This window comes from Mytilus galloprovincialis, chromosome 14 (assembly GCF_965363235.1).
Source record: "Mytilus galloprovincialis chromosome 14, xbMytGall1.hap1.1, whole genome shotgun sequence".
Lineage (NCBI taxonomy): Eukaryota > Metazoa > Mollusca > Bivalvia > Mytilida > Mytilidae > Mytilus > Mytilus galloprovincialis.
Window position 1 is genome coordinate 46,568,670 of NC_134851.1, and position 27,796 is coordinate 46,596,465.

General features: G+C 31.9%; 1 protein-coding gene across 2 annotated transcripts; it reads left to right on the forward strand.

Moving 5' to 3' along the window:
• Positions 1-218: 218 nt before the first annotated feature.
• On the forward strand, positions 219-27,796 carry LOC143058466 (endoplasmic reticulum resident protein 44-like). 2 transcript variants are annotated; one of them, XM_076231949.1, is made up of 13 exons: positions 219-377; positions 4,986-5,055; positions 5,633-5,672; positions 6,733-6,802; positions 11,519-11,564; positions 12,321-12,505; positions 13,416-13,531; positions 16,150-16,207; positions 20,346-20,462; positions 20,874-20,985; positions 21,741-21,888; positions 22,573-22,687; positions 26,751-27,796. In XM_076231949.1, exons 1-13 carry the CDS (start codon positions 321-323, stop codon positions 26,895-26,897), a joined length of 1,281 nt encoding a protein of 426 aa, XP_076088064.1. In that variant the 5' UTR covers positions 219-320; the 3' UTR covers positions 26,898-27,796. The 2 variants fall into 2 exon arrangements, with proteins under 2 accessions (XP_076088064.1, XP_076088065.1); XM_076231950.1 differs by lacking the exon at positions 22,573-22,687 and adding an exon at positions 22,742-22,856.

Below are 27,796 nucleotides of genomic sequence, written 5' to 3' on the forward strand. Positions count from 1 at the left end.
AGTCCGAAATTGTTTTGGTCCGACTCAGTTATGGGCCGAGGTTTCAGTAACGATTAAAGGTGCGAGTTGACCTTTTTGGAAATGAAAAAAATGCAACTAGAATAACTATTTGTTATTTACATATATTATTTTTTTAATATTAGTTTTATTCAATTTAAATTCCACTGAAGGTGAAAGCAGGTTGATTTCAACACATTTATTTAGTCTCGTCTGTACGCGATTACACGCTGACGTTATCGGCCATATTTGTTTTGCTTTCCGGTCTCGAGCACCTTACCCTTCCTCCAAACATATTGTGAGATCTATTTAACCAACTAGCGATGCGGATTCAGATCCCTAAGATGAATAGTTTACAGTATTTCCTGACTATTTTACTGGTAAGAATTGTATGTCAGTGGGAGTATGCATTACACGTTCGTATCGAAGATTACGTTACCATGTCCAATAATTTTTTTTCTACTTTTTCATTTGATCGGTATGTGCAAGGATTTGTAAACAAATCTTACAAGACATATCCTTTGTATGTGCTGTCTTGCAGAAGCCTTTGGATGTTGATTTAACATAGTTAAAACACATGTTTGCCATTTGCAAGAATTATATTTTGTGTACCTTTTGCCAAGTTTTGGAGCTGCAAATAAATTTGTGACAGTGCACATCTTGTGCCAGGTCTTAAATGATGCCCCTCTTGTACACGTATACACATGTAACTTAGTAGCTGCTGAGCCGTAAGTTTGGAGTTCATTACCAGTTTTATACATCATGAATATATGCATGAAATATTTGCCACTGGCACTGGACATTTTGCATACCTACACAACTGTCACCAGATACGTCTGGTTCAGTTTGGGTAACTTCCTCAGACTTCTCCTGTTCTGTGTGAAAAAGTACATTTGTTTAGCTTTTCATGAATGGAGTATAAATTTATAGTGTTGTGAAGGACACTCACCCATGTTATATGTTATTTAACTTGATCAATTGTAATATTTAGTACCACCTAGTACAGTGTTATTGATTTCACAGGTTTTATTTGTAAACAAACTGAGATTGCCATGTAATCAGTGATTTTTTTTTGACATATTTCTACTGGTCATGCTGGTCCATCGCATGACTAGCTGACAAAATCTACAGATACAACTCAAATTCTTCTAGTCTCGGACTACCGGACCAGCGCTGATTTCCATCCCTGTGTTTATGTTGTTATTTTGATATTATGAAAGCACTTTTGAGATACAGAAACATCACAGTGTTTGTAATGCATGTGGTTTTCAATGTATTAAGTACAATAATTGTTTCCATTTCTTTCCCCTCCCCAAAAAGGACCTTTTAGGTTGAAATATCTGACAACTAAAATATACGTGAATAAAAATGCAAAAAAAAACCAGCAAAGGTCAGCCAAAAAAACTCTCCAATTGCAATAAAAATATGCATTTTTCTCAAAAACTAGAAGAGGTAGTTTTGAAAAAAAAAACAATATCACTGGTTTGCTATAATTATGAATGTGTGTACAACTGTACTGTAGTCGATCAGAAGTGAGGTCATAATCTAAACATTCATCTTTGTATACATGTAGTGTAAGTTATCTTTCTTTGACCAAAAAATTTTATTGGAATTTTAAATCATTATATATTACTGTACAGGCATGTTGTCACTAAGACCTGTGGTTGACATTTTTTCATTAATGTAATGTATTCCTTTAGGGTACATGTTTAGCTGCATATTGATATATTTTATCTATACAATATTTGTCTTTTATTGACATACGGCTTAGATATCAAATTATATATTTATGACATGTTAATAGCATGAATAATGTTAAATTGAAATATTGATTTAACACATGGTTTGTGTTACTTTTATCTAAACATTTGTTTAAAAACCTGACAACTTTCTAAATTTCGTAGTTTCATATAAAAGATTTACTATAGATGTTTTCAAATTTATAAATTTGATTTTTTTTTAGGTGGGGGGAAGTTAAGTTGGAAATGCCTGAATGACATGCTGAAATTACAAAAATAGAACAAAATAACTATGGATCATCAAAAGTAGATTTTACACACACAACAAAATAGAATGTTATCAGATTGACAGTTTTTTTACATGACATGATTATGACCTCCTAAGGGTCATAATGTTATACATTGCTTTATGGTAATCTCAAGTTAGAATGCAATTAATGAATCAAATAAAAAATCAATATAAATAAAGCCAAGTTGTAAAATGGTTTTTATAACAAGCTCAGAATGATATTTTAAAGAAATTAAAATTCCCTGACAAGTGTATGCATTATATTATATAACTTTTCAGCAAAGTCAATCTTTTATTCTGATTTAAAAAAAATAAAAGTTTCACGAGTAACACATATACTAGTATATATGCATGTGTGAAATTCAGTGGCATATCCAGGAATTTTTATTAGTGGGGACTAACTGCCTAAGAGGGTGCCTGCTCTGGTCATGCTTCAGTGATTCCTTATATAATTAAGCAAATTTTTCACAGAAAAAGCCCCCCAACCCCCTCCTAAATCTGCCCTCTGAAATTGTCTTCAGCAAATTAAATATTAATGTAAAAATGAAAATTGATTTCATGCTAAAGTAAATAAGTGCAATTATTACATGTTATATTCAAACACTTTAAAGGTAATAAGATTAAAAAGACAGTGATTTCCAGTCAACTTGATAAACAAAAGGAATCCTGAAATGAATTCAGAATTTTCCGTACTGAATATATTATCGCAAAACTTCCCACTTGAATTTTGTCAAATCAATGAAACTGTAGCAATGTCTTAGAAACTAACCTTTTTGAGACTTTAAAATCATTTCTATTGTAAACTGTTGCATTCCTTCAACTGTTCTTGAAGGTATTTAGAATATTGTTAGAAATTTATTTGTAGTAAATGCAATTCAATTTCGTTGATGCTATAGCCTATAACATGTATAAATCTACTTTGACATGGGGCATCAACTTTTCAATCATTTCAAATTGACTGAAATTGTGTCAAAATATTTCCGGATCCTTGGTACATGCAGTATGATTCTTTAATTTATCTTTAAGTTTACTAGATAGATTCTACCACTGCATCGAGTGTGATAAGATATTTATCAAGTCGAGACGTTAAATTTTCAAATTTAAAACGCAAGGCTCGCCAAGCGTTTTAAATATTTAAAATTTAACTGTCAAGAGTGGATAAATATCCTATTACACGAGATTTGGTGGTGAAATCTGTTTCTCTAATGATTTTCAAATAATATGCAGGCAAAGTTATTCCTACTTTGCTGATCTGCAAAAAGATGTGTTCTTTCTATGTGACGTCATCAGGCATGGTCGCCTTCTTTCATGCAGTCACAATTGGAAATTCAGAGAAAAACAAGAAAATTCAACGTCATAATCAGATTTCAACCAATGCAGAACTGATATCAAACGAACCACAGGTTGATTAAATTATTTTATACAATGGGTGCAGAAATGGATAAATTGATGAAGAATAAGAGAATATTTCAAAAATAATTTCAAAAATTGAATTTAGTCATCTTGAGTGCAGGAGGTTGTGGGTAAAATCCATGTTGAGCAAGTCTTAAAAACTAGTTTATGATGCTTCTCTTCTATGCATGTGGCATTTAGAATAGTGGTAGAGTCTGATTGACCATCACTCAGCATGTATGAGTTAACATAATCTTAATCTGGGTGTAGTTTACATACTTGTCTGTTACAAAGCAGAGTATATACATACCGGCAAGGCTTCCAAAACGGTCATAAACAGTCGGGCTGGGTAAAGCATGAAACGGTCATCTACTTTTAAGTTTTTAGTATTCAAGGCTTTCTTAAGAGACAGTCATTTTAACATAATTTCATGATCTTTTTGACCCAACTTTTTGCCTTTAACAGCCACACATTTTCGGTCATAAAAGTGACGTGATGATTAATTACTATCAAAACAACCCCTACTTTAATACTTTCTAATTTTAATCAAGGCTAATTAGTTGTTGGACGGCTGAAATCTACCTGTCCAGGTGACAGGTAAACTATTTTCCGTACCGGACATCGTATAAATTGATCGGTCTATTCAAAGTTATTTTCTTACATTTCAGCAGTTTGTATCTAATTGATTTAGTCCAAAAGAATAAAATTATAAGAAATACTTTTATAAACATGATTTGATGTAAGATTTAAAAAGGTTTTATATGAAAAATTGTCAGAACTACAATGTTTTTTGTACGAACTAGAACACGTGTGCGCATGTACGCAGGTGCGAAATTTAATTATGCATCCTACAATTTAACAATTCTTCAAAAATGCTGAAATTATCATTGGTACCTGTATCTCACATTCATTTCAAGTGTTTTGTTGAAGAAATAATGCGGAAAGAGCTTCTAAACTCAGTCTTGCTCTGTAAACAAACGTACACGGATTTTACATATCTGTTTCTGGTCCATGTTTTACCAAATTGTCAAGTCAACATCGGGTTTTAGGAAAATGTGATTTTAAAAACGAAAGTAAAGTTTTTGACAGCATCATTTTGAACAAATAAAGAGTCTAAAGCAGATATGAGCATGCTGATGTGCACTCTTCGAATGATGCACTGCCAATTTAACAGATTACGTCAGGACATCAAATACGTATCAAAGTAAAGTTTAATATAATTTGTTTTTATTTAAATTTAATGTCAATCATTGCCATTGGGACGGCCTTCTGATTACCATAATTGTCTTTTGTGACTTAGTCTTAAGGGATTAAAATTGGGATCAGATATAGTCTTAAGGGATTAAAATTGGGATCAGATATAGTCTTAAGGGATTAAAATTGGGATCAGATATAAAATGTCCGGCTCTGTCAAATATGTTTTGGAAACCCTGCATACCTGTTTACCATATTATTGTCTTCTATGATATATTTGCCACTGGACATTAAGCAGACATTTATATATCATGTGTTATGTTTATCCCTATTGTCATCAGCATTAACATTAATCCATTGTATTTCTATTGCAGTTGAGCTGTATATCACCTGTTTACTTAGATGTCATTAACATGGACAGCCAAAATTTGAAATCCGTTTTAGGTAAGATATTAAGATGATAAATTTGTTAAATTGAGATGGTTGAAAAAATACTTAAACATTGCAATCAGAATAAATTATGCACATTTTGACATCTGTGCTTTTTGAAAATGACATAAAAACATCAAGATATTTACTAAATTAAGCAGCCAGATAAGTGTAAGCACATGTACATGATGTACACGATGTAGTGTTCAACTTGTCTCATGAAACTGTGTATAGAAATAAGGAGATGTGGTATGATTGCCAATGAGACATCTCTCCACAAGATTTCAAATGAAATGGCAATGATAGGCAACTGTATGACCTTCAATAATGAAAAGAAAAAATTAACTGTACAGTTGGCTATAAAAGGACCTGATATGAAAGATATGAAAAAATTGAGAAAATAAATTTTTAAAAAATTATGTCAGAATATTAAAAAAATTATATTAAATTTTCATGATATTGATTATGACAATGGAAAATTCACTGATGACACTGAGTATGTCTGTTGCAATAATTATTGACTTGTTTATTTTGTATATAATTTGATAATGTTTTATTTATTTGTAATTCCAAAACTCCCTTTTCTTTACAGGTGGCCACGAACTTGTATTTGTAAATTTTTATGCAGATTGGTACGTATTTAAAAACAAACATATATAGAACAATATGCACATACAATTCAATGTATTTATGCATACTGTTGATTCAGTGATGTTCAATGAATACCAATTTTTTTCAATTTTTGGGTACAGGGGATTCACAAATTAAAATGTTCAAGGAATTAAAAGTTTTCTTAGGGAATGTATGCAGACTAAGCTAAAACAGCAAAATTAAATTTCCAGAAAATCATGAAAATGCAAGTTTTCCTCAATCTATGAAATTGGTACCCATGAAATTAAATGAATCTCACTTGTAGTAAATTATATCTCAGGGTCATAAATTTGTGGAAATTAGGAAAAACAAATCAAAGTAACAAACAATCAAAGCTTGGAGAATAAAGTAATATTGATCTAGGTGATACGCCAAAACATCAAGTCAAAACTATTACCCCCCCCTAACCAAACAAAATTTGGTGAGGGGGGGTTCTTATTGAGAATGCTTCATTTAAGCCTTTAATACTCCTTTTAAGATCAAAGGTAGACGAATATTAATCCTCAGTGTTAAAAAGTTTTCAACACCTTAAGTTTGTAATGTAGGTATTACATATATACATCATTTTCAGGTAATCGCTAGGCTTACGCTTAGAGCTCCTATGTCAGTGAAAAATCAATAGGCAATATAATAGGAAAGGTGTATTTTCCTATATTGCCTAATATTGAACTAGGTGCTTGATCTTTAACTGAGGGTCTGTGTATACATTGCAGAGAATGATGGTCAAGACTGCAGAAAAATATGCCCAAAAAAAAAGATGAAAAAAATAATGAAAAGATAAAGTGGGGTACCACCTATTAAAAAAATCCCCTAAATAGGAAGACCATATTCCTGAGCCTCCACCACTGAACATTCTGTGAAAAAAATGATAATCTCCTTTCTTTAAAGAATATTTTTGATACACTCGCCTCATCATAGAGGGCAGTTATTAAAAAATCTCACAATGGAAATGAGTTTGTCAGATGCAGGAATGCCTACAGAAGTCTTGTTTTATCCAACATTGGTATTTTAAATTCTAACTAAAGCTCTATATGTTTTCAGGTGTAGATTCAGTCAGATATTAAAACCAGTATTTGAAGAAGCATCCAATAAAGTAAAAGAAGATATAAAGGTTTCGTATTTAAAAGTTTTATAATTGGGTCATACATTGTTTGTATACCAGGGTCAACACACAGAAATTGCTGTTCTTCATCTTGTGTTGTATGTCATTTCTTATTTTGATAGAAGCAAATCAGAGAATTGTAGGAACTGTTTTCACTGCATTCAACATCAAACCAGTTTATGATTGTTGCCATTGTAAACTATAGCATGTAGTGGTAGTCTTAGAAAATTCACGTAATTTAGTAGAATTTCAAAACATCGCAGAAAAGAATCCTGCCAACATCAACATCAACATCAGATTTAGATTTTTGATGTTACACTTATCCTGATTTAGATTTTAAAGATCTCTTGTTTCTGTGTGTCATGTAATTTGAAAAATATCTTGATAATTTTGGTTAGAACTTAGTCATTAGTCATTACAGAGTTAGCTCCCTTTAATTGTTAATTTCTTATACATACCTCCGGAATATACTAGGTATTCCTCAGATGAAGCTGTTAATGAGATTGAACAAGAATTTCTACGCTTTTCGAACATTTAAAATTACATATGCCTCTTAGGGGATTTTAATGCCAGGACAGGTTGTGATGATGATTTTGTAATTATAAATGAAGATGAACATGGTGATAATAACTTGTCTGACTTTATCGAAAACCCTATTAATGCTCTAGAAGCTCTGTCTATTCCCACGAAGAGGGAAAGTATGGATAAAGGAAAAAATAGATATGGCAATATGCTGTTAAATTTTTGCAAAGGCAACGGGGTTTTTATACTAAATGGAAGATTGGGAAGGGATCAAAATATCGGGCGATTTACTTGTCGTAATGCCAGTGTAGTTGATTATTGTATAAGCACTCCTGAACTTTTGAAAACGTTTAAGGACTTTGAAGTTTTAGATTCAAGTAAGTTATTGTCAGATGTTCATAACCCACTCTCTATTACTTTTTTCTGTGATAAAAACTTGGCAATTGCCTATGCGGAAAATGTCGATTATTTTAGTAAAAAGAATACGTTTACGAAGATAAAAAGATGGAATTCTGAAAAGATAAAAGATTTTCAAAATAATATTGATGTAGAAAAAATAGCAGAACTTGAATACAAACTTACAAATACTGATTTAACTGTAGTGAATAAGAACATCATTAATTCACTTATAGATGATCTGTGTAATGTTTTTTGTCAAGTCTGGGAAGACAACGTTTGGTACTTATACTGTAAAACAGACTAAGAAAAGGGGAGATTTTGGAAATAAGAATAAACCCTGGTTTGATGAGGAATGTAAATTTGCACGTCAAAATTACAGGAAATTAAAAAGACGTTTCAAGTCCAAAAATCATTCTAAAAACCATTCAGACATGTTAAATGCCGAAAAAGCGTATAAAAACATTCTCGATAGCAAATTTAGAAACTTTAGAAAAGATCTTTCAGATAAAATTCAAAATTTGAGTGGCAAAAATCCGAAAGAATATTGGAAAATTTTAAATCAGAATAACAGAAAGAAACAACCCGATATTGACATTGGAAAATTACACGATTTTTTCAAAAATTTAAACGCTGCACCGGAAGATGAAAAAAATGTGCAACTTCCAGAGATCAATCCCATGCAATGTGAACAGATGAATGAACATATAAATTCGCCTTTTTCAAAAGATGAAATTCTCCAGTCTATTAAAAAACTGAAGAATGACAAAGCTTGTGGTGAAGACGAAATTATAAACGAATACATAAAATCCACATCAAACCAGTTTTTATGCATTTATGAGAAACTTTTTAATATTATATTTGATAAAGGTCTTATTCCACATAGGTGGCTTATAGGTACAATTAAACCAATTTATAAAAACAAAGGAAACTCCAAAGATCCAAAGAATTATAGACTAATTACTATCGTTAGCTGTCTGGGAAAACTATTTACAGCAGTTTTGAATAAAAGACTTAATGATTTTTCAGAAGAGTTTACCTTAATACAAGAAAATCAAAGTGGTTTTCGGCAAAAATATTCTACTACAGATAATATTTTTACCTTGTATTCTTTTTTTGAATTATTGAAATGTAGGAAAAAGAAATTATATTGTGCCTTTATAGATTTTGAGAAGGCTTTTGACACTGTATGGCGAGATGGTTTGTTTTATAAAATGATGTTAAATAATATAAATGGTAAGATGTATAAGGTTATATCTAATATGTACTGTGATACTAAATCTCGTATATCATACAATAATTGTAATTCAGAATACTTTGCTTGTGACAACGGCGTACGACAAGGAGAAAACTTATCACCTTTCCTATTTTCTTTATTTTTAAACGATTTAGAAGATTTCTTGGTTAGTAAAAATATTACAGGACTTAAAACCTTATCAGAAGACCTTGAAAGAGAATTAAAAATACATCTAAAACTTTTTATCATATTATACGCAGATGACACGGTGCTGTTGGCCGAAACAGCACAGGATCTGCAGACGCAACTCAATGCCTTTCATGACTATTGTAAGGTTTGGAAACTGAAAGTAAATGTTGACAAAACTAAAACCCTAGTATTTGGTTTGGGACGTTTGCCAAAAAATCTCCAATTTACTTATAATGGCATAAGCATTGAGTTAGTAAAGCAGTTTAACTATTTGGGTATTGTTTTTACTAAAACAGGAAACTTTAATATGACTAAAAAATATTTATCCGATAAGGCCTTAAAAGCCATGTACGAAGTCCTGAAAATAGGAAGGATGTATCAGCTTTCTGTTAAATGTCAGCTTGACCTTTTTGACAAAATGATCAAGCCCATTCTATTGTATGGGTGCGAAATATGGGGCTTTGGTAATAATGATATCCTGGAAAAGATTCATTTAAAATTTTGTAAAATTCTTTTAAACTTGAAATCCTCAACGCCAAATTATATGGTTTACGGGGAACTAGGTCGTCATCCGATCGAAATAGATATTAAAGTTCGAACAGTACTATTCTGGGCAAATTTGATATCCGGTAAACAAGCAAAGTTTTCCTTCATATTATATCAACTTTCTCGTCATATGAACGAGCACCATAATGTCCAGATAAAATGGATCCTGTTTATACAAAAAATATTTCAAGATTGTGGTTTCTCATACATATGGGAGTCACAAAATTTTGTTAATAAAGAATGGTTAAAAACTGTTATAAAGCAGAGATTGCTAGATCAATATATTCAGAACTGGAATTCCCTCATTCAAAATTCACCAAAAGGTATTAACTACAAAATTTTTAAGAAAAACTTGAAATTCGAAGAATATTTTAATATTTTGGACTTCAAAGACGCTATTGTTTTTGTCAATTTAGAACGACTAATACTAAGCTGCCGATTGAAACAGGAAGATGGCAAAACGTGATCAGAGAAAACCGCTTTTGCAGTCTATGTAACAATCGACAAATAGGTGACGAATATCATTTTATATTTGAATGCAATTTTTTCCATCAAAAACGTAAAGAGTTTTTAACTGAATATTTTACAAAACGGCAAAATACAGTTAAATTCTCTGAACTTATGTCTAGTACAAGAAAACCAGTTCTGAAAAAGCTTTGTTCTTTTATAAAAAATATAAATACTAGTGTTTGTACTCCTGGCTTGTAACTTTTGTAACCTCTCTCGCTTGTTTTGTACATATTGTAAATATTTATTGTTGTATCTGTTATCTCTGTACCGATGTAATGCATTGGCTTTATGAGAATAAAGATATATGCATTTCAACCCAATTATATCATATAATACCAGAACAGGAAAAGAAAAGGAAATGAATATAATATTCGTGCATTAATATACAATTTGAACATAAGATTAATGTAAACTTAAACAGGCTTTTGTTAAAAGTCATGTTTTAACCACTGTTTGATTCCTACGCAGATTGGTATTTAAATAACAATATTGTTATGATTTTTTTTATTCAGGAAAATTTGATAAGCTTACAGGGATATAAAGTACATATACCTTACTTTTTATGGTTAAATAATGCTACATATATTGAATTTTGTCATAAATCCCCATATGTTACACACCTGTTACACCAGAAGGTATTGGTAACATTTGTTACATGATTATGTTTCTGCAATGTCAACAATTACAGATAATATGTACAAATTTATTAAAAAATGGCACACAAGTAAATACTGAATAAATATTATTATAACTGAAAATGTGGTTTTGTCTCAAATTTATGTAAAAGTAATAATCTTTGAAAGTTAAATTTTTGTTTAGGTTTTAATTTTCTTGATGATAACTATCCATGAGATAAATTGAATGAAAAACCCAAATATTTTTTTCCCTTTCATTTCAATAGATATTATTAGATAGAAATGGATTTAATTTTGTTTATGTTTGACATAATTATTCAGAAAAGTTCAGAAATCTTCTCATTCTGTTCTGACAGTTGAAATTGTCTCGAATGGTCAAACAGAAGTGACCGTCATAATTGTTTTAGAGAAAAATGATTGAAAAGAAAAGTTCAGTAACCAATTTATGCATGAATGATAGGGAAAGAATTTTGTGTGACAACTTTTAAAGATACAAATGTGCTGACCACATTAACCTGTGACAATCTGAACTATCATGGTAGGCAATTTTTCTGGACAAGTGATTTATCATGACTGTAAGATTGCAAGCCCTCATTGTATGATTGGTGACTCCTGGACATAGACTCGTTTTTAACAACTTTTTTAAGACTTTAAATTTAATTTACCGGTATTCTTTTTCTATTTTTGAAGGAGGAGGGAAAAGTAGCTTTTGCAAAAATAGACTGTGATTCAGAAAGTAAGTACTTAGTACCTGTATTATAGAAAAAATATTTTATAAATTGACCACTTGACCACCTGTTTTGTTTTTTTAAAATCCTTAGTATCAAATCAGTTTTATTTCAGGTCAACAAAGAAACCAATTCTTTGTTCTCTGAAATTGCAAAATAGAAAACAATTCTGTAACACTTTCTAATTCTCATAGAAAAATTTACATAAAATTTTACCACCAAATAAGGGTATTTGGCAGTCTTCAAAGTGTTTCTTAAGATGCAAAAACTGTGAAGGCATAAGGGAAATACATGAAATTTGAAGGACAAAAATTAAAATATGAATATTGATAACTAGCGGTATTATGTCTTATCAACATAGGAAGGATCTTGACAATTGATTACAGCGGATTCCATTGAGTGTGTAGCCAAAGGTAATATATTTGGTTAGCTTGCTTGTTAGCTGAACCGTGAAGTCATTGTTAGGTAAGGTAAACAACCCTACTTTAAGAATAGACTCATCTGACAGAAAATCAATTGATCTGTCTGTTGGACTATGCTACTTTGAAAGGAGGGTAGTATACCTGACCTTATAACGACTTCACGGTTCAGCTAACAAGCCAGCTAACCAACGATATTACCTTTCGCTACACACTCAGTGGAATCTGCTGTAATAATTCTTTTCATTTTCATATTTAAATGGACAAAAAAGAGGACATATCCTACATCTGCCTTTACCAACAAGTTTGATTTTTCCTTAAATTAGATTTTTTATTATTTTGCAGATTCTATAGCAGCTCAATATCATATTAGTAAATATCCAACATTAAAACTTTTCCGCAATGGAGAACCTTTAAAAAAAGAATACAGAGGTCAAAGGTCGGTGGATGCCTTAGCAACTTTTATAAAAGATCAAATAAAAGATGTTGTTGAGATGCACAACACCTTAGAATCACTGGATGAAGTTGATGTAAGTATTATTTACCATTCTTTTTTATAATATTGTCAAAATTTCAATAGATTACTGTAAATTTAGAAATTATTGCGAGGTTTTTATTATTTTGACAAATGCAACAGAGTTGTAAAGGCAATAATTTGAACTCGCATTTTGAAATATTTTATATAAACTAAACAGCATGTTTCTCAAAATCAGAAAAATTGAAATCGCATTTATGTCTAAAATGACAAAATCGCAATAATAAATGCTCTCAATAATTTCTGAATTTACTGTACACAGTCTTCTCTAAAACTTGATTGAAGGTTCATTTTATCGGAAAGTAACGGGATAAATAATATACAATTACTGTCTTTTGATGAGGTAAATATGCGGTTTTATTGACTTTCGACGGCCGAAGTGAATATCAGTTTTTTAAAAGTCAATTAAACCCCATATTTACCGAAAAAAAGACAGTAATTGTTTTATTCCTTTATTCTGAGAGAAGAAAATGCATTTAATGACAAACTTATACCGAAACAAATTTTACATGAAACATTTTACCATAACGTTGTATGTAAAAGCGTGTGACGTTTAGCGCGGTGAATAACACTTTGTCTGGTGAATATGCTTTTTTATTCAAAATCCAATTCATATAGAGAAACCTACTAAAATAATACCAATATGGAAGAACAGATAATATTGATTCACATGTTACTGCAATCATTTTCATCATATACAATTAGTTTGTGAAACCAAATACATAAATTTTCAAGAGACATTTTTGAAAATTTCCATACATTTCCAAATACAACTGCAATAAATATTATTCTTATTCCCCTTACAAATATCTATTGAGTACCTTTACTTTGTCATGATAATTAAAACTTAGTTAAGGAGCATAGTCTATGTGAAAGTTTTTGACATATATATATTTTATTTTTAGACAAATAAAAGAAATGTTATTGGCTATTTTGCCTCACAAGATTCCGACCAGTACAGAAATTTTGCCAAAGTAGCAAATCAGCTGAGAGAGGCTTGTAAATTCCATGTGGCTATAGGGTAAGATGATAAATGGTTTTTATACGACCGCAAAATTTGAAAAAATTTTCGTCGTATATTGCTATCACGTTGGCGTCGTCGTCGTCGTCCGAATACTTTTAGTTTTCGCACTCTAACTTTAGTAAAAGTGAATAGAAATCAATGAAATTTTAACACAAGGTTTATGACCACAAAAGGAAGGTTGGGATTGATTTTGGGAGTTTTGGTCCCAACATTTTAGGAATTAGGGGCCAAAAAGGGCCCAAATATGCATTTTCTTGGTTTTCGCACTATAACTTTAGTTTAAGTGAATAGAAATCTATGAAATTTTGACACAAGGTTTATGACCACAAAAGGAAGGTTGGGATTGATTTTGGGAGTTTTGGTTCCAACAGTTTAGGAATTAAGGGCCAAAAAAGGGCCCAAATAAGCATTATTCTTGGTTTTCGCACAATAACTTTAGTATAAGTAAATAGAAATCAATGAAATTTTAACACAAGGTTTATGACCACAAAAGGAAGGTTGGGATTGATTTTTGGAGTTGAGGTCACAACAGTTTATGAATAAGGGGCCAAAAAGGGGCCCAAATAAGCATTATTTTTGGTTTTTGCACCATAACTTTAGTATAAGTAAATAGAAATCTATGAAATTTAACTACAAGGTTTATGACCATAAAAGGAAGGTTGGGTTTGATTTTGGGAGTTTTGGTCCTAACAGTTTAGGAATAAGGGGCCCAAAGGGTCCAAAATTGAACTTTGTGTGATTTCATCAAAAATTGAATAATTGGGGTTCTTTGATATGCCGAATCTAACTATGTATGTAGATTCTTAATTTTTGGTCCCGTTTTCAAATTGGTCTACATTAAGGTCCAAAGGGTCCAAAATTAAACTTAGTTTGATTTTAACAAAAATTGAATCCTTGGGGTTCTTTGATATGCTGAATTTAAAAATGTACTTAGATTTTTAATTATTGGCCTAGTTTTCAAGTTGGTCCAAATGGGGGTCCAAAATTAAACTTTGTTTGATTTCATCAAAAATTGAATAAATGGGTTCTTTGATATGCCAAATCTAACTGTGTATGTAGATTCTTAATTTTTGGTCCAGTTTTCAAATTGGTCTACATTAAGGTCCAAAGGGTCCAAAATTAAACTAAGTTTGATTTTAACAAAAATTAAATTCTTGGGCTTATTTGATATGCTTTATCTAAATATGTACTTTGATTTTTGATTATGGGCCCAGTTTTCAAGTTGGTCCAAATCAGGATTCCATATCAAGTATTGTGCAATAGCAAGAAATTTTCAATTGCACAGTATTGCACAATAGCAAGAAATATCTAATTACACAATATTGTGCAATAGCAATTAATTTTCAATTGGAGTTATCTTTCTTTGTATAGAATAGTAGTTGATAATATATGTTGGAAATTTGCCAGACATGACTATGATGTCATTTTCTATTTTTATTTGCCAATAACTTTATGTAAATAACTTCATTGGAAATTTGCCAATATAAAATGTTGCTGATGAAGCTTTTTTTCCTTATCTTATCTAAAATGTTTTTAGATAATGTATGTTGGACATTTGCCAGACATGACTATGATGTCATTTTCTATTTTTATTTGCCAATAACTTTATGTAAATAACTTCATTGGAAATTTGCCAATATAAAATGTTGCTGATGAAGTTTTTTTTATTGTTTTATACAATAAACAATGTATATTCACTTTTACTACCAACCAATCTTTACCATTCAGTGATAACAAGCACTTTATTTTACATTTTAATATTTTATGATGTATTTAAAAGAGTAGTTATTGTTGCAAACTCCATTAGAAATTTGAATTGATATCAGTTTTGGAGAAAGGGAAACGGGGATGTGAAAAAAAAGGGGGGGGGGTTTAAATTTTTCTCATTTCAGATTTCATAAATAAAAAGAAAATTTCTTCAAACATTTTTTTGAGAGGATTAATATTCAACAGCATAGTGAATTGCTCAAAGGCAAAAAAAACCTTTTAAGTTCATTAGACCACATTCATTCTGTGTCAGAAACCTATGCTGTGTCAACTATTTAATTTTAGATTTAAAAAGTTTGAAGAAGAAATCTTTAATTGATTTGTAAAATCTTGACATTTGTTTTGTGTAAAAAAAACCCATGTAATGTCAAAAATTTGATCACAATCCAAATTCAGAGCTGTATCACACTTGAATGTTTTGTCCATACTTGCCCCAACTGTTCAGGGTTCGACCTCTGCGGTCGTATAAAGCTGCGCCCTGCGGAGCACCTGGTTTACTTCTAAAGTAATAGTGTATTTTCAAAAAAAAAAATTTAATAAATTGAAATGAAATCATGATAATGTATTAAGGACTTTGCCATTAAAATGGGAGGGTAAGTAGGAACTTCCAAAAAATCCACAACCTACATACTAAATGTAATTTTGCACAAATATACACACAACTATAAATGATCTACAAGTCTTGTCAAAATTTCTTGCACACAATACCTAAAGCACAGGACTAGTTGTTTTGTCAATCAATATATTTCTTGAGTCGTAAATGCATTTCAACATACCAAATGGCTTTAGTATTTCGGGGATAATGGTGAATCATGAAATTATTTGTTGATTTGTTGATTTTTTTTCAGGCCAATTTCAGAGCCAGAGAGAACAGGAGGTGATACTGTTGTGTATAGAGCACCACACGTGAGTAAAAAGAGAAATTATTTTGTTAAGTTTTGTATATTAAAGGGCTTTTTCATCAAAACATATATGGAACCCAGGGGAGACACTTGGAAATCTAAATGCTTGTTTGGAGACAATACTTTTTATAAGACCGCAAAATTTGAAAAAATTAGGGGCCAAAAAAGGGCCCAATAAGCATTATTCTTGGTTTTCGCACAATAACTTTAGTTTAAGTAAATAGAAATCAATGAAATTTAAACACAATGTTAATGACTACAAAAGGAAGGTTGGTATTGATTTTGGGAGTTTCGGTCCCAACAGTTTAGGAATTAGGGGCCAAAAAGGGACCCAAATAAGCATTTTTCTTGGTTTTCGCACCATAACGTTAGTATAAGTAAATAGAAATCTATGAAATTTAAAGACAAGGTTTATGACCATAAAGGGAATGTTGGTATTGATTTTGGGAGTTTTGGTCCCAACAGAATAAGGGGCCCAAAGGGTCCAAAATTAAACTTTGTTTGATTTCATCAAAATTGAATAATTGGGGTTCTTTGATATGCCGAATCTAACTGTCATGACTGTGTATGTAGATTCTTAACTTTTGGTCCCGTTTTCAAATTGGTCTACATTAAGGTCCAAAGGGTCCAAAATTAAACTTAGTTTGATTTTGACAAAAAATGAATCAGTTAGGTTCTTTGATATGCTGAATCTAAAAATGTACTTAGATTCTTGATTATTGGCCCAGTTTTCAAGTTGGTCCAAATCGGGGTCCAAAATTAAACTTTGTTTGATTTCATCAAAAATTGAATAAATGGGGTTCTTTGATATACCAAATCTAACTGTGTATGTAGATTCTTCATTTTTGGTCCTGTTTTCAAATTGGTCTACACTAAAGTCCAAAGGGTCCAAAATTAAACTTAGTCTGATTTTAACAAAAATTGAAATCTTGGGGTTCTTTGATATGCTGAATCCAAAAATGTACTTAGATTTTTTATTATGGACCCAGTTTTCAAGTTGGTCCAAATCAGGATCTAAAATTATTATATTAAGTATTGTGCAATAGCAAGTCTTTTCAATTGCACAGTATTGCGCAATGGCAAGAAATATCTAATTGCACAATATTGTGAAATAGCAAATTTTTTTTTAATTAGAGTTATCTTTCTTTGTCCAGAATAGTAAGCAAGAAATATCTAATTGCAAAATATTGTGCAATAGCAAGATTTTTTTTTAATTGGAGTTATCTTCAGTGTTCTCCCCAGGATTTTTGGATAGCGCTGTGGTAAGCGCGTGATTTTCGACAATTCTCAGTAACTTTGTCGCCGCGCGTGGTTGGTTTGTAATTGATTTGTTATGTGTTTTTCTTATATAATGCTATTGATGTTTTCTCTTGTAATGATGTCCTCATCATGCTCATGGAAGTTACCCCTTTGTTTGCTAATGTTATTGTCTGGATATAGACATGATAGAAGAAAAGTCTTTTTGTCTCCATTGTAAATACATATAATCCTCATATCATCTGTCTATAAAACCCAAGGAGAAGTCTTTTCCATGGTGGGTCTATACCAGACTGCCTAGATGTGAAGATTTCTTATCACTAACAGGTGATGTTGCAGAACATGTAGGACCAACAATAAAGTCATTGTCAGCTTCTGTGAGAAAGTTTTCAATGACAAGATTGGTATTTTTTACATTTACTTTTATTAACATTTCTAGCAAAGTACAACTTTTCAATAAAAATGAGTATAGTATTTCAAAGGAAGAAATGAAATTGCCCTTTTAATAATATTCAAATCTTATCAAAGACTTGTTTAAAAAAAAGGCTAAAATATTCCAATTATGAATATGAAAGAAATCCTTTAAAAATATTTTAAAGAGATTTTTTTATTTCAAAGGTGAATTACCAATCAAATACATTATGTATGCCAATTGAAACAACTACCACCTTTAAAGGTTTTGTTTGATAATTTTATAAACATTTGAATACATGCCACCAGGTAAGTTTGTCAAGATTTGACAATACTTCTTTTAGGTCTTTCCCTCCCAAATTATCTCCCTTACTGGCTGACATAACTTCCTGTTTACACCTGTGTCTTTTTTTAGCATTAAATACTATTCCTTATCCAAGCCATCCTCTGTTTACATTAAATTTAAAGCAATATTTAATTAAGATATATTGATGATTGGTTGACAAATATCGATATTTTATATATATTTATACAAAATTTTCGTTTTGTTTTATTCCCTTATCCATTTGAAAAAGAGCCATGTATGGTCAAGTAATCGTAAAATACGGGCTTATAATGAATCCCTTGATAACAGGGGTGCTTCTTTCAAGCAATACAGGTTCGACAGTTCGGTTGTAAACGCAAAAAAAGTAATGATATAATCGTAGATGGTTCAAAAAATGGTCGAGACAACGTTGTCAGAGAAGGGGGTAAAACTTCCCTTTAATATATAATTTAGAAATGAACTTTTCAGCACCCGAGACATGTATTATATGTCTCTGTTAGCACTGTCCATTCCTTTCATACGTTTCGGCATCTTTATAAAGCGAAAAAATGTAGCAGTGTTCTGTTAACCTTACGACGTTTAACTTGGCTTCACCCAAGCTGGACATCGAGAAAGTGAATTTCTCAAGTCTAGTATCAGCTTGGGGTTTGTTTTTCTAATCATATCCTCTTAATTGTTTTCAAAGGGAAAAATTCATTACTGTAGAATTGCTGATTAAACAGGTATTAGTTCGATTGGGTGATAATTAATACTTCAAAGACTAGCTCATTGAAGCCAATTTGATCGTTGTTAAAATCTGTTTGTTCAAAGTTCGTTAAACAAGTTTGTGAATGTCGTTTGGAAATGCGGTCAATTTATTTCTTCTCATTTCATTCATATATGCCTCTATATATTCATTAAATAGATGTCAATGTTGAAATCTTTGTTTATTTTGATCTCTCAACGACGCCATTTTGTAAAATTTATTAGACTGGTCCCGCGGAGTTACTTTAATACAACGGAAATAATTCTTTCAAAAATCGTTAACCAGTCAATCACGTGATCCGAAAAGAAAAATAAGCGGGAAATTTTAAAAAATACGAAAAAAATATAGCGACGCGGTTGAACGGGATAGCGACGCGGTCAGTGCAATAGGACAGCGGGAAATTGAAATAGCGCTGAAAATAGCGGCGCTAAAACGGCCTGGGGAGAACACTGATCTTTCTTTGTCCAGAATCAACTTAAAACTTTGTTATATACAATATACAATGTATATTCACTTTTTACTACCAACTGATAAATTAAAATAATCTTTACCATTCAGTGATAACAAGCAGTTTTTTTTACATCTTAATATTTTATGATGTATTTAAATGAGTAGTTATTGTTGCAAACTCCATTAGATATTTTAATTGAGATTAGTTTTGGAATAAGGGAAAGGGGGATGTGATTAAAAAAATTGGGTTCAATTTTTCTCATTTGAAATTTCATAAATAAAAAAGAAAATTTCTTCAAACATTTTTTTGAGAGGATAAATATTCAACAGCATAGTGAATTGCTCTAAGAGAAACGAAATTTTAAGTTCATTAGAACACATTCATTCTGTGTCAGAAACCTATGCTGTGTCAACTATTTAATCACAATCCAAATTTAGAGCTGAATCCAGCTTGAATGTTGTGTCCCCAACCGTTCAGGGTTCAACCTCTGCGGTCGTATAAAGCTACGCCCTGCGGAGCATCTGGTTTTACTTTGAAAATGAAGGTGACATTCATAAATTGACTCTATAGGTGGATAACTCCACTTTTGAAAGTGCCTTGTATGGGAGTCATCTATGTTTTTATGGGAAAATAGCAGTATAGTCTTTGCTTCATGTAAGAAATGAATTTCAACTTGAGTGAGATCCAACTGACAAATCTAGAGAACAATAGCACACTCTTATTTCAATTTTTAAGTCCTAATTTTTTTATCAGTTTGCATGGTTATTTCTAACATAAAGTTTTAGTATATATATTCATTATCTGTAAATCAAAAAAGCTCTTGCACAATATTAATTAATTTTTTTGATCTCACACCAACAAATTTTATACATCTGTGTTTTTACAGAATCAGCTTTTGTGTTTTTAGGTTATGCAGACTGATAACTAATAAAAAATATTTTTTTACTTTGCAGACAAGAAGAGAAGATTTAACTTATACTGGTTCCCTGGTGTCATATGATCACATGATTCAGTGGGCCAATGATAAATGTGTTCCACTTGTAAGGGAGATAACTTTTGAAAATGCAGAGGTAAGCTGACCAGTACCTTGCCATGTGGCTAGTGAAAATATAGAGGCTTTTAATTGTAATGTTTTTTAAAACAAATTGCAAATAAATATACCCTTAAATACATACTTAATAGTTAATTCCCAAGTCTTTAAAAATTTGATTTCTTATATTGAAAACTGATTTAATTTTTTTTTTGTAAAATTAGAACTTGTTTAAATATGAACTTTATTAAATATGAAGAGCTGAAGATCAAAGTTCAGAAATGTTGATGACTTTCAAGTATTTTAATTTTATATCTAAACTTGTTTTCTGGCCTGCTTTTAATAAGGGAAATAACTCTTGACATGATTTGAATTTCAAAAGAAGAAAATTTACAGTAATACTTCTTTTTATGTATCAGTTTTTTTTAATTTTGACACTTTATCATTGTAGGAGTTAACAGAAGAAGGGCTGCCGTTCCTGATTCTATTTTATAACCCCGATGATAAATCTATTATAGAAAGATATAATACTGAAGTGGCTAAACAATTATTACATGAAAAAAGTAAGTACAACTTTGAAATTTTTAAATTGTTGGGATTCTAGTAGCTTGAGGTTAATCCAGAGAATCTTAACTGATGTCTAATGAAGGCAGACAATGAATCAAGTAAATAAGTGGTAAAACTTTTTAAATTGCTTTGTCTAAAATTTATACTCTTTTTTTAAAAAAAACACTAAGAATATGTGGTATACTTTCAAATGAGAAAATTTTCCACCAGAGCCAAAATGATGAAAAAGATATCAACTATAGGTTACTTTACAAATGCTGTACAGCTATCCACAATAAACAAAACCTGTCAAAAAAATAGCAAGAATTAAAAGGTCTGAATATGTCAAACTTGTCTTAACTCTGGCTAATTAAGACACTGTGTATGCTGTGCATATGTGTCCATTGTTGAAATGTGAATGCATACCTCTTGAAGATCTTGTAAATTTGATATTCTCCCACTATTTCCACCATACAACTATGATTGTGAGAATGTTTTTTTGAAGATAACTAGTCCTTCCCCTGTATGAATGCATTGTTATCACTACAGATGGGTTGAAATAAATCATCAAACATATCAGCAGCTCTTTCAGAAAAATATTATAAGTCTTACACATTTTAGTATAATTTCAATCATAAGATTTTTGTGAAAATAGTTGCTGGCTTATGATTTTGTACATCAGCCACCCTTTTTGTCCACATAAGACTCATCTGTAAACAAATACTTCTATTTGATGACTTGTATAATTTTACATCTTTGATTATATTTTCAGATGCTATAAATTTCCTCACTGCAGATGGATCCAAATTTTCCCACCCTCTCCATCATTTAGGCAAATCAGCCAAAGATTTACCAGTTTTAGCAATAGACAGTTTTAGACATATGTATGTCTTCCCTCATAATGTAAACAACGATTTAGAGTAAGTAATTTGTTTATTGTTTAAATTTCTATATTTGTTTTTGACAGGTGACATGCCTTCCAGCATACTGTACCATTAGGGCTATTAAAATATTATGTGAGAGGGTATATGCAGGAAGGGACTTCTATAATACACCAACAACCAACATACTTTCTTTCAGTAGTTTTACATACCTTAAATTTTATACAACTATAAATAACCAGGATTCATGTTTCAAATATAGGGACTTACTTATAAACCTCTTTCATTCATTTGAATAGAAAGCTTAAGAAATGACACATGCAAAATCAAATTATTTCTGTCTAGTACTTCATAGTTTTAACATGTCTTTATACATGAATGATGAAATATCAAACATGCTCAGTTTTAGAGTTCTTCTATGAAATCAAAAGTTACTTAGTTTGCCCTTCCAAGTTTGTAAAGTTTTACCATAGAATTATACTTATAATGACACATTGAATAAATTTGGGTTTTATTCTCAATCAAATATCTGTAGTCCCAAAGTATTTGTCCTTCTTTGGCTGCATCAGCTTATTACATTGAGCAAACCTGAAGGTGACTTACTTATATTTACTTTTAACGAATCAATTACCCACTGGTCTTTTTGTTTGGTCTTTATTTAATAGACCAATCAAGAGGAGTGCAAAAGAGACCAGTAGACATTTTGCTCCACTTTTCTTTCAGGCAACCAGGTTTATTATCCACTTTTATTGCCGATTTACACTCAGGCAAATTACATCGAGAATTCCATCACGGTCCAGATCCGTCAACAACCTCAACGGAGCCACCAGTTCCAGGGGTAAGTTTCCTACAGTGACATGTTTAGTAATCGTCTATTCTCATTCTATTTCAGAAAACCTGGCTTATTGAGTCAGTTCATAGCTGACATGCACTCGGGTAAATTACACCGAGAGTATCATTACGGGGCTGAAACGACTAAGTCCTATCCGACTCCAACTATCCCAGGAGTAAGTTATGGTGTTGGTTTCAGGCTTTTGGTTGTGTAAACATTAATATTGCATGCATCAAGAATATTTTATGGGCTTTAGATGGACAAGAAATTGCATGCATTAAGGATATCTATATTTTAGGAGAAAGTTTATTGATGGATACTAAGGTTTTCTAAATAATAAGGAGGCATGTTTAAATAAGTCTAATTTATGTATATATTGACTTTGGCTAAACAGACCTTTTTTATAACAATAAGCTTTCATGTGGTAAACATTTAAAAAAAAAACAGTTTGCATTATGATTTTGAGCTTTTTGGCAAGATGTAATAGATAAAATTCAAGATATAGCAGATTACAATTCCATTTAGAATGGAATCAAAAATCATGAAAATCAAGCAAATTAACAGAAATTTAGAGTAAATGTTTATAAAAGTTACATTATCAATAATTCATTAGGTACCTTTTCAATCCCAATTTTTGCTAACATAAGAACATTACAAATGTTTACTTTTCTACATTGGTTAGAGGTATAGGGGGAGGGTTGAGATCTCACAAACATGTTTAACCCCGCCGCATTTTTGCGCCTGTCCCAAGTCAGGAGCCTCTGGCCTTTGTTAGTCTTGTATTATCTTTCATTTTAGTTTCTTGTGTACAATTTGGAAATTAGTATGGCGTTCATTATCACTGGACTAGTATATATTTGTTTAGGGGCCAGCTGAAGGACGCCTCCGGGTTCGGGAATTTCTCGCTACATTGAAGACCTGTTGGTGACCCTCTGCTGTTGTTTTTTATTTGGTCGGGTTGTTGTCTCTTTGACACATTCCCCATTTCCATTCTCAATTTTATTCTGAATGTACAGAAATATTTAAAAAGCAGAAATAAAATAGATTTTATCTGAATTAGCAAAATTGACTTTTTATAAATGAGAAATATTTTTTTTTCTCTCTTTTAAATTTTTTGAATAAAAAGAATACAATTTATCTAGCTAATTTCTGTAGACCCAGATCAAGAGAAGATTTTTCAGTAATAAATTGTTATTTCCCTAACGCCAAAATTCCCATGATAAAAATACTTAAGGCTAACCTGAAAGATTGTCTTCTCACTCTCAAAACATATTATTTGATTAAAAAAAGAATCATTATTGTGATGCTGTTGAATTTTTTTTGTAAAAACAGTTTGTCTGATATATATGCAAAATAGTTGGATTATTGAGTATTATTTGCATAACATCCAGTGGAATTTAAAAAAAAAAATGGAAGTGAGTCAATTAGGATGATTGGTTGGAAGTAGTCCTTTGTTTGTAGCCTATATGCAGAATGAATCTACATTTACTGGCCAATATGAATAGTCATAGCAATGCTAATTGTTATGCAAAAAAGATAGTTGTCAATTTCCATATATATATATGTGTCTTCATAACCATAAAATGAAAACGGCATAGATTTGCCCATAAGTTGTCAGTATATCCATTTCCCATAGCTTTGAATAACATTTTTTTTAATGTTTATAGAATATGGTATCATGAAAACGGTATGTAAAATCTAGATGTCTAAACCTGATTGGTTTTCTTGAGATGTACAATATTTATTTTTAGCTCACCTGGCCCGAAGGGCCAAGTGAGCTTTTCTCACCACTTGGCGTCCGTCGTCCGTCGTCGTCGTCCGTCGTCGTCGTTAACAATTTACATTTTGAACTTCTTCTAGAGAACCACTGAATGGAATGGAACCAAACATGGCATGAATGTTCCTTATGAGGTGCTGACCAAGTGTTGTTACTTTGTAGCCGATCCATCATCCAAGATGGCCGCCAGCGGGGGACTTAGTTTAACATAGGACCCTATGGGAAATGCATACAAATGACTTCTTTTAGAGAACCACTATATGGAATGAAACCAAACATGGCATGAATGTTCCTTATGAGGTGCTGACCAAGTGTTGTTACTTTGTTACCGATCCATCATCCAAGATGGCCGCCAGCCGGGGACTTAGTTTAACATAGGACCCTATGGGAAATGCATACAAATGACTTCTTTTAGAGAACCACTGAATGGAATAAAACCAAACATAGCATGAATGTTCCTTATGGGGTGCTGACCAAGTGTTGTTACTTTGTAGCTGGTCCATCATCCAAGATGGCCGCCAGCGGGGGACTTAGTTTAACATAGGACCCTATGGGAAATGCATACAAATGACTTCTTCTAGAGAACCACTAAATGGAATGAAACCAAACATAGCATGAATGTTCCTTATGGAGTGCTGACCAAGTGTTGTTACTTTGTAGCCGATCCATCATCCAAGATGGCCGCCAGCGGAGGACTTAGTTTAACATAGGACCCTATGGGAAATGCATACAAATGACTTCTTTTAGAGAACCACTAAATGGAATGAAACCAAACATTGCATGAATGTTCCTTATGAGGTGCTGACCAAGTGTTGTTACTTTGTTGCCGATCCATCATCCAAGATGGCCGCCAGTGGGGGACTTAGTTTAACATATGACCCTATGGGAAATGCATACAAATGACTTCTTTTAGAGAACCACTGAATGGAATAAAACCAAACATAACATGAATGTTCCTTATGGGGTGCTGACCAAGTGTTGTTACTTTGTAGCCGATCCATCATCCAATATGGCCGCCAGCGGGGGACTTAGTTTAACATAGGACCCTATGGGAAATGCATACAAATGACTTCTTCTAGAGAACCACTATATGGAATGAAACCAAACATAGCATGAATGTTCCTTATGGAGTACTGACCAAGTGTTGTTACTTTGTAGCCGATCCATCATCCAAGATGGCCGCCAGTGGGGGACTTAGTTTAACATAGGACCCTATGGGAAATGCATACAAATGACTTCTTTTAGGAAACCACTGAATGGAATGAAATCAAACATGACATGAATGTTCCTAATGTGGTGCTGACCAAGTGTTGTTACTTTGTAGCCGATCCATTATCCAAGATGGACGCCAGCGGGGGACTTAGTTTAACATAGGACCCTATGGGAAATGCATACAAATGACTTCTTTTAGAGAACCACTGAAAGGAATGAAACCAAACATGGCATGAATGTTCCTTATGAGGTGCTGACCAAGTGTTGTTACTTTGTAGCCGATCCATCATCCAAGATGGCCGCCAGCGTGGGACTTAGTTTAACATAGGACCCTATGGAAAATGCATACAAACGACTTCTTTTAGAGAACCACTGAATGGAATGAAATCAAACATGGCATGAATGTTCCTAATGTGGTGCTGTCCAAGTGTTGTTACTTTGTAGCCGATCCATTATCCAAGATGGCCGCCAGCGGGGGACTTAGTTTAACATAGGACCCTATGGGAAATGCATACAAATGACTTCTTCTAGAGAACCACTGAATGGAATAAAACCAAACATTGCATGAATGTTCCTTATGAGGTGCTGACCAAGTGTTGTTACTTTGTAGCCGATCCATTATCTAAGATGGCCGCCAGCAGGGGACTTAGTTTAACATAGGACCCTATGGGAAATGCATACAAATGACTTCTTTTAGAGAACCACTGAATGGAATAAAACCAAACATGACATGAATGTTCCTTATGAGGTGCTGACCAAGTGTTGTTACTTTGTAGCTGATCCGTCATCCAAGATGGCCGCCATTTGGGGACTTTTGAATGAAATTAAACATGTTCCTTTCCTTATAAATGAGGTTGTGTTGTCACTTTTAGCCAAATTTTATATTTTTTTATATGATTTCAAAAACCCAAGTAGAATCAGGTGAGCGATACAGGCTCTTGAGAGCCTCTAGTTAAAATATCTTGTATATGTCTGTGTGCATCATGTATTTATATAAACAAAAAATCTGTTAAAACAGTGTACATAGGTTTAATTCCATGTTTTGCTTTATTTTAATTTAATTTAATTTTATTTTTATAGGAAGCTAAAGAAGCCACCGGACATTTACCACACGACAAAAGTGAACCAGAGCAAAAAGTCAAAGAACCTACATCTCCGCCAGAATCTTCATTTATAAAACTAGCGCCATCACGAAACAGATATACAATTTTAAGGGATGAATTGTAAAATCTGCTGTGAATTAATGAATGACTGGGATAGGTGTATGAATGTGATATGAATGAGAAACTAATGTGAAAATCGGTTTCTGTAAAAGCATGAAAAGTGTACATTTCAAAAATATTTTATTTAAATTTTTTAGATGTGTGACATCTTGGCACTATAAATTGACATTGTTAATTTCTGATCACTGAATCATGTAAAATCTTTATTTTTGTGTAAATTGTTATAGAAATGAAACATATTTTAACCTGAAGCCTTGTCTAGATTGTTGTTATTTCGTATAATTTTGAAATAATGCTGACAGCTACTAACACTTATAGCTAAGGCCATCAAACACAAAATTATTTATTTCATTTGTTTATTAATTATAAAAGGGTGGGTTGGGTTTTTTATTATTTCTTTGATTTTTTTTCAATAAGAATTTATGAATAATTGATTATTGAGTAAAACTATTGCTGAGGAACAGCATATATATTGATAATTGTTTTACTTTATTTTTAAAGTCTTTTTGTAAAAACTCTTTTTTTAATTTGAAGTCCAACACCATTAAATTAATATAATTTGTCCTAATTTAAGCTTTGTATGTTGCATTTGCAATGAAATATGGACCTCTTCATATTGCAGCCTTTGACAGTGAGCTCCATGCAAGAAGTTAATAGTTATGCTTTACATATTTATTAATTGTTTCAACACCACATTGTATGCCTTCCTTGGATAGAATGTTGAATGTTAATCAGTAATGTGTTTGAAGTATGCAGTTTAAATGGTGATTATTTAAGCATTCAAATGAGTCTTGAAAGATCTGTGTTACTCAGAAGCTCAGAATGTATTTATGAAAATTGTTGGCATAAACATACCTTTGATTTTCAAGACTTACTTACTGAAGGTTTATGTCCTTTAGTTAA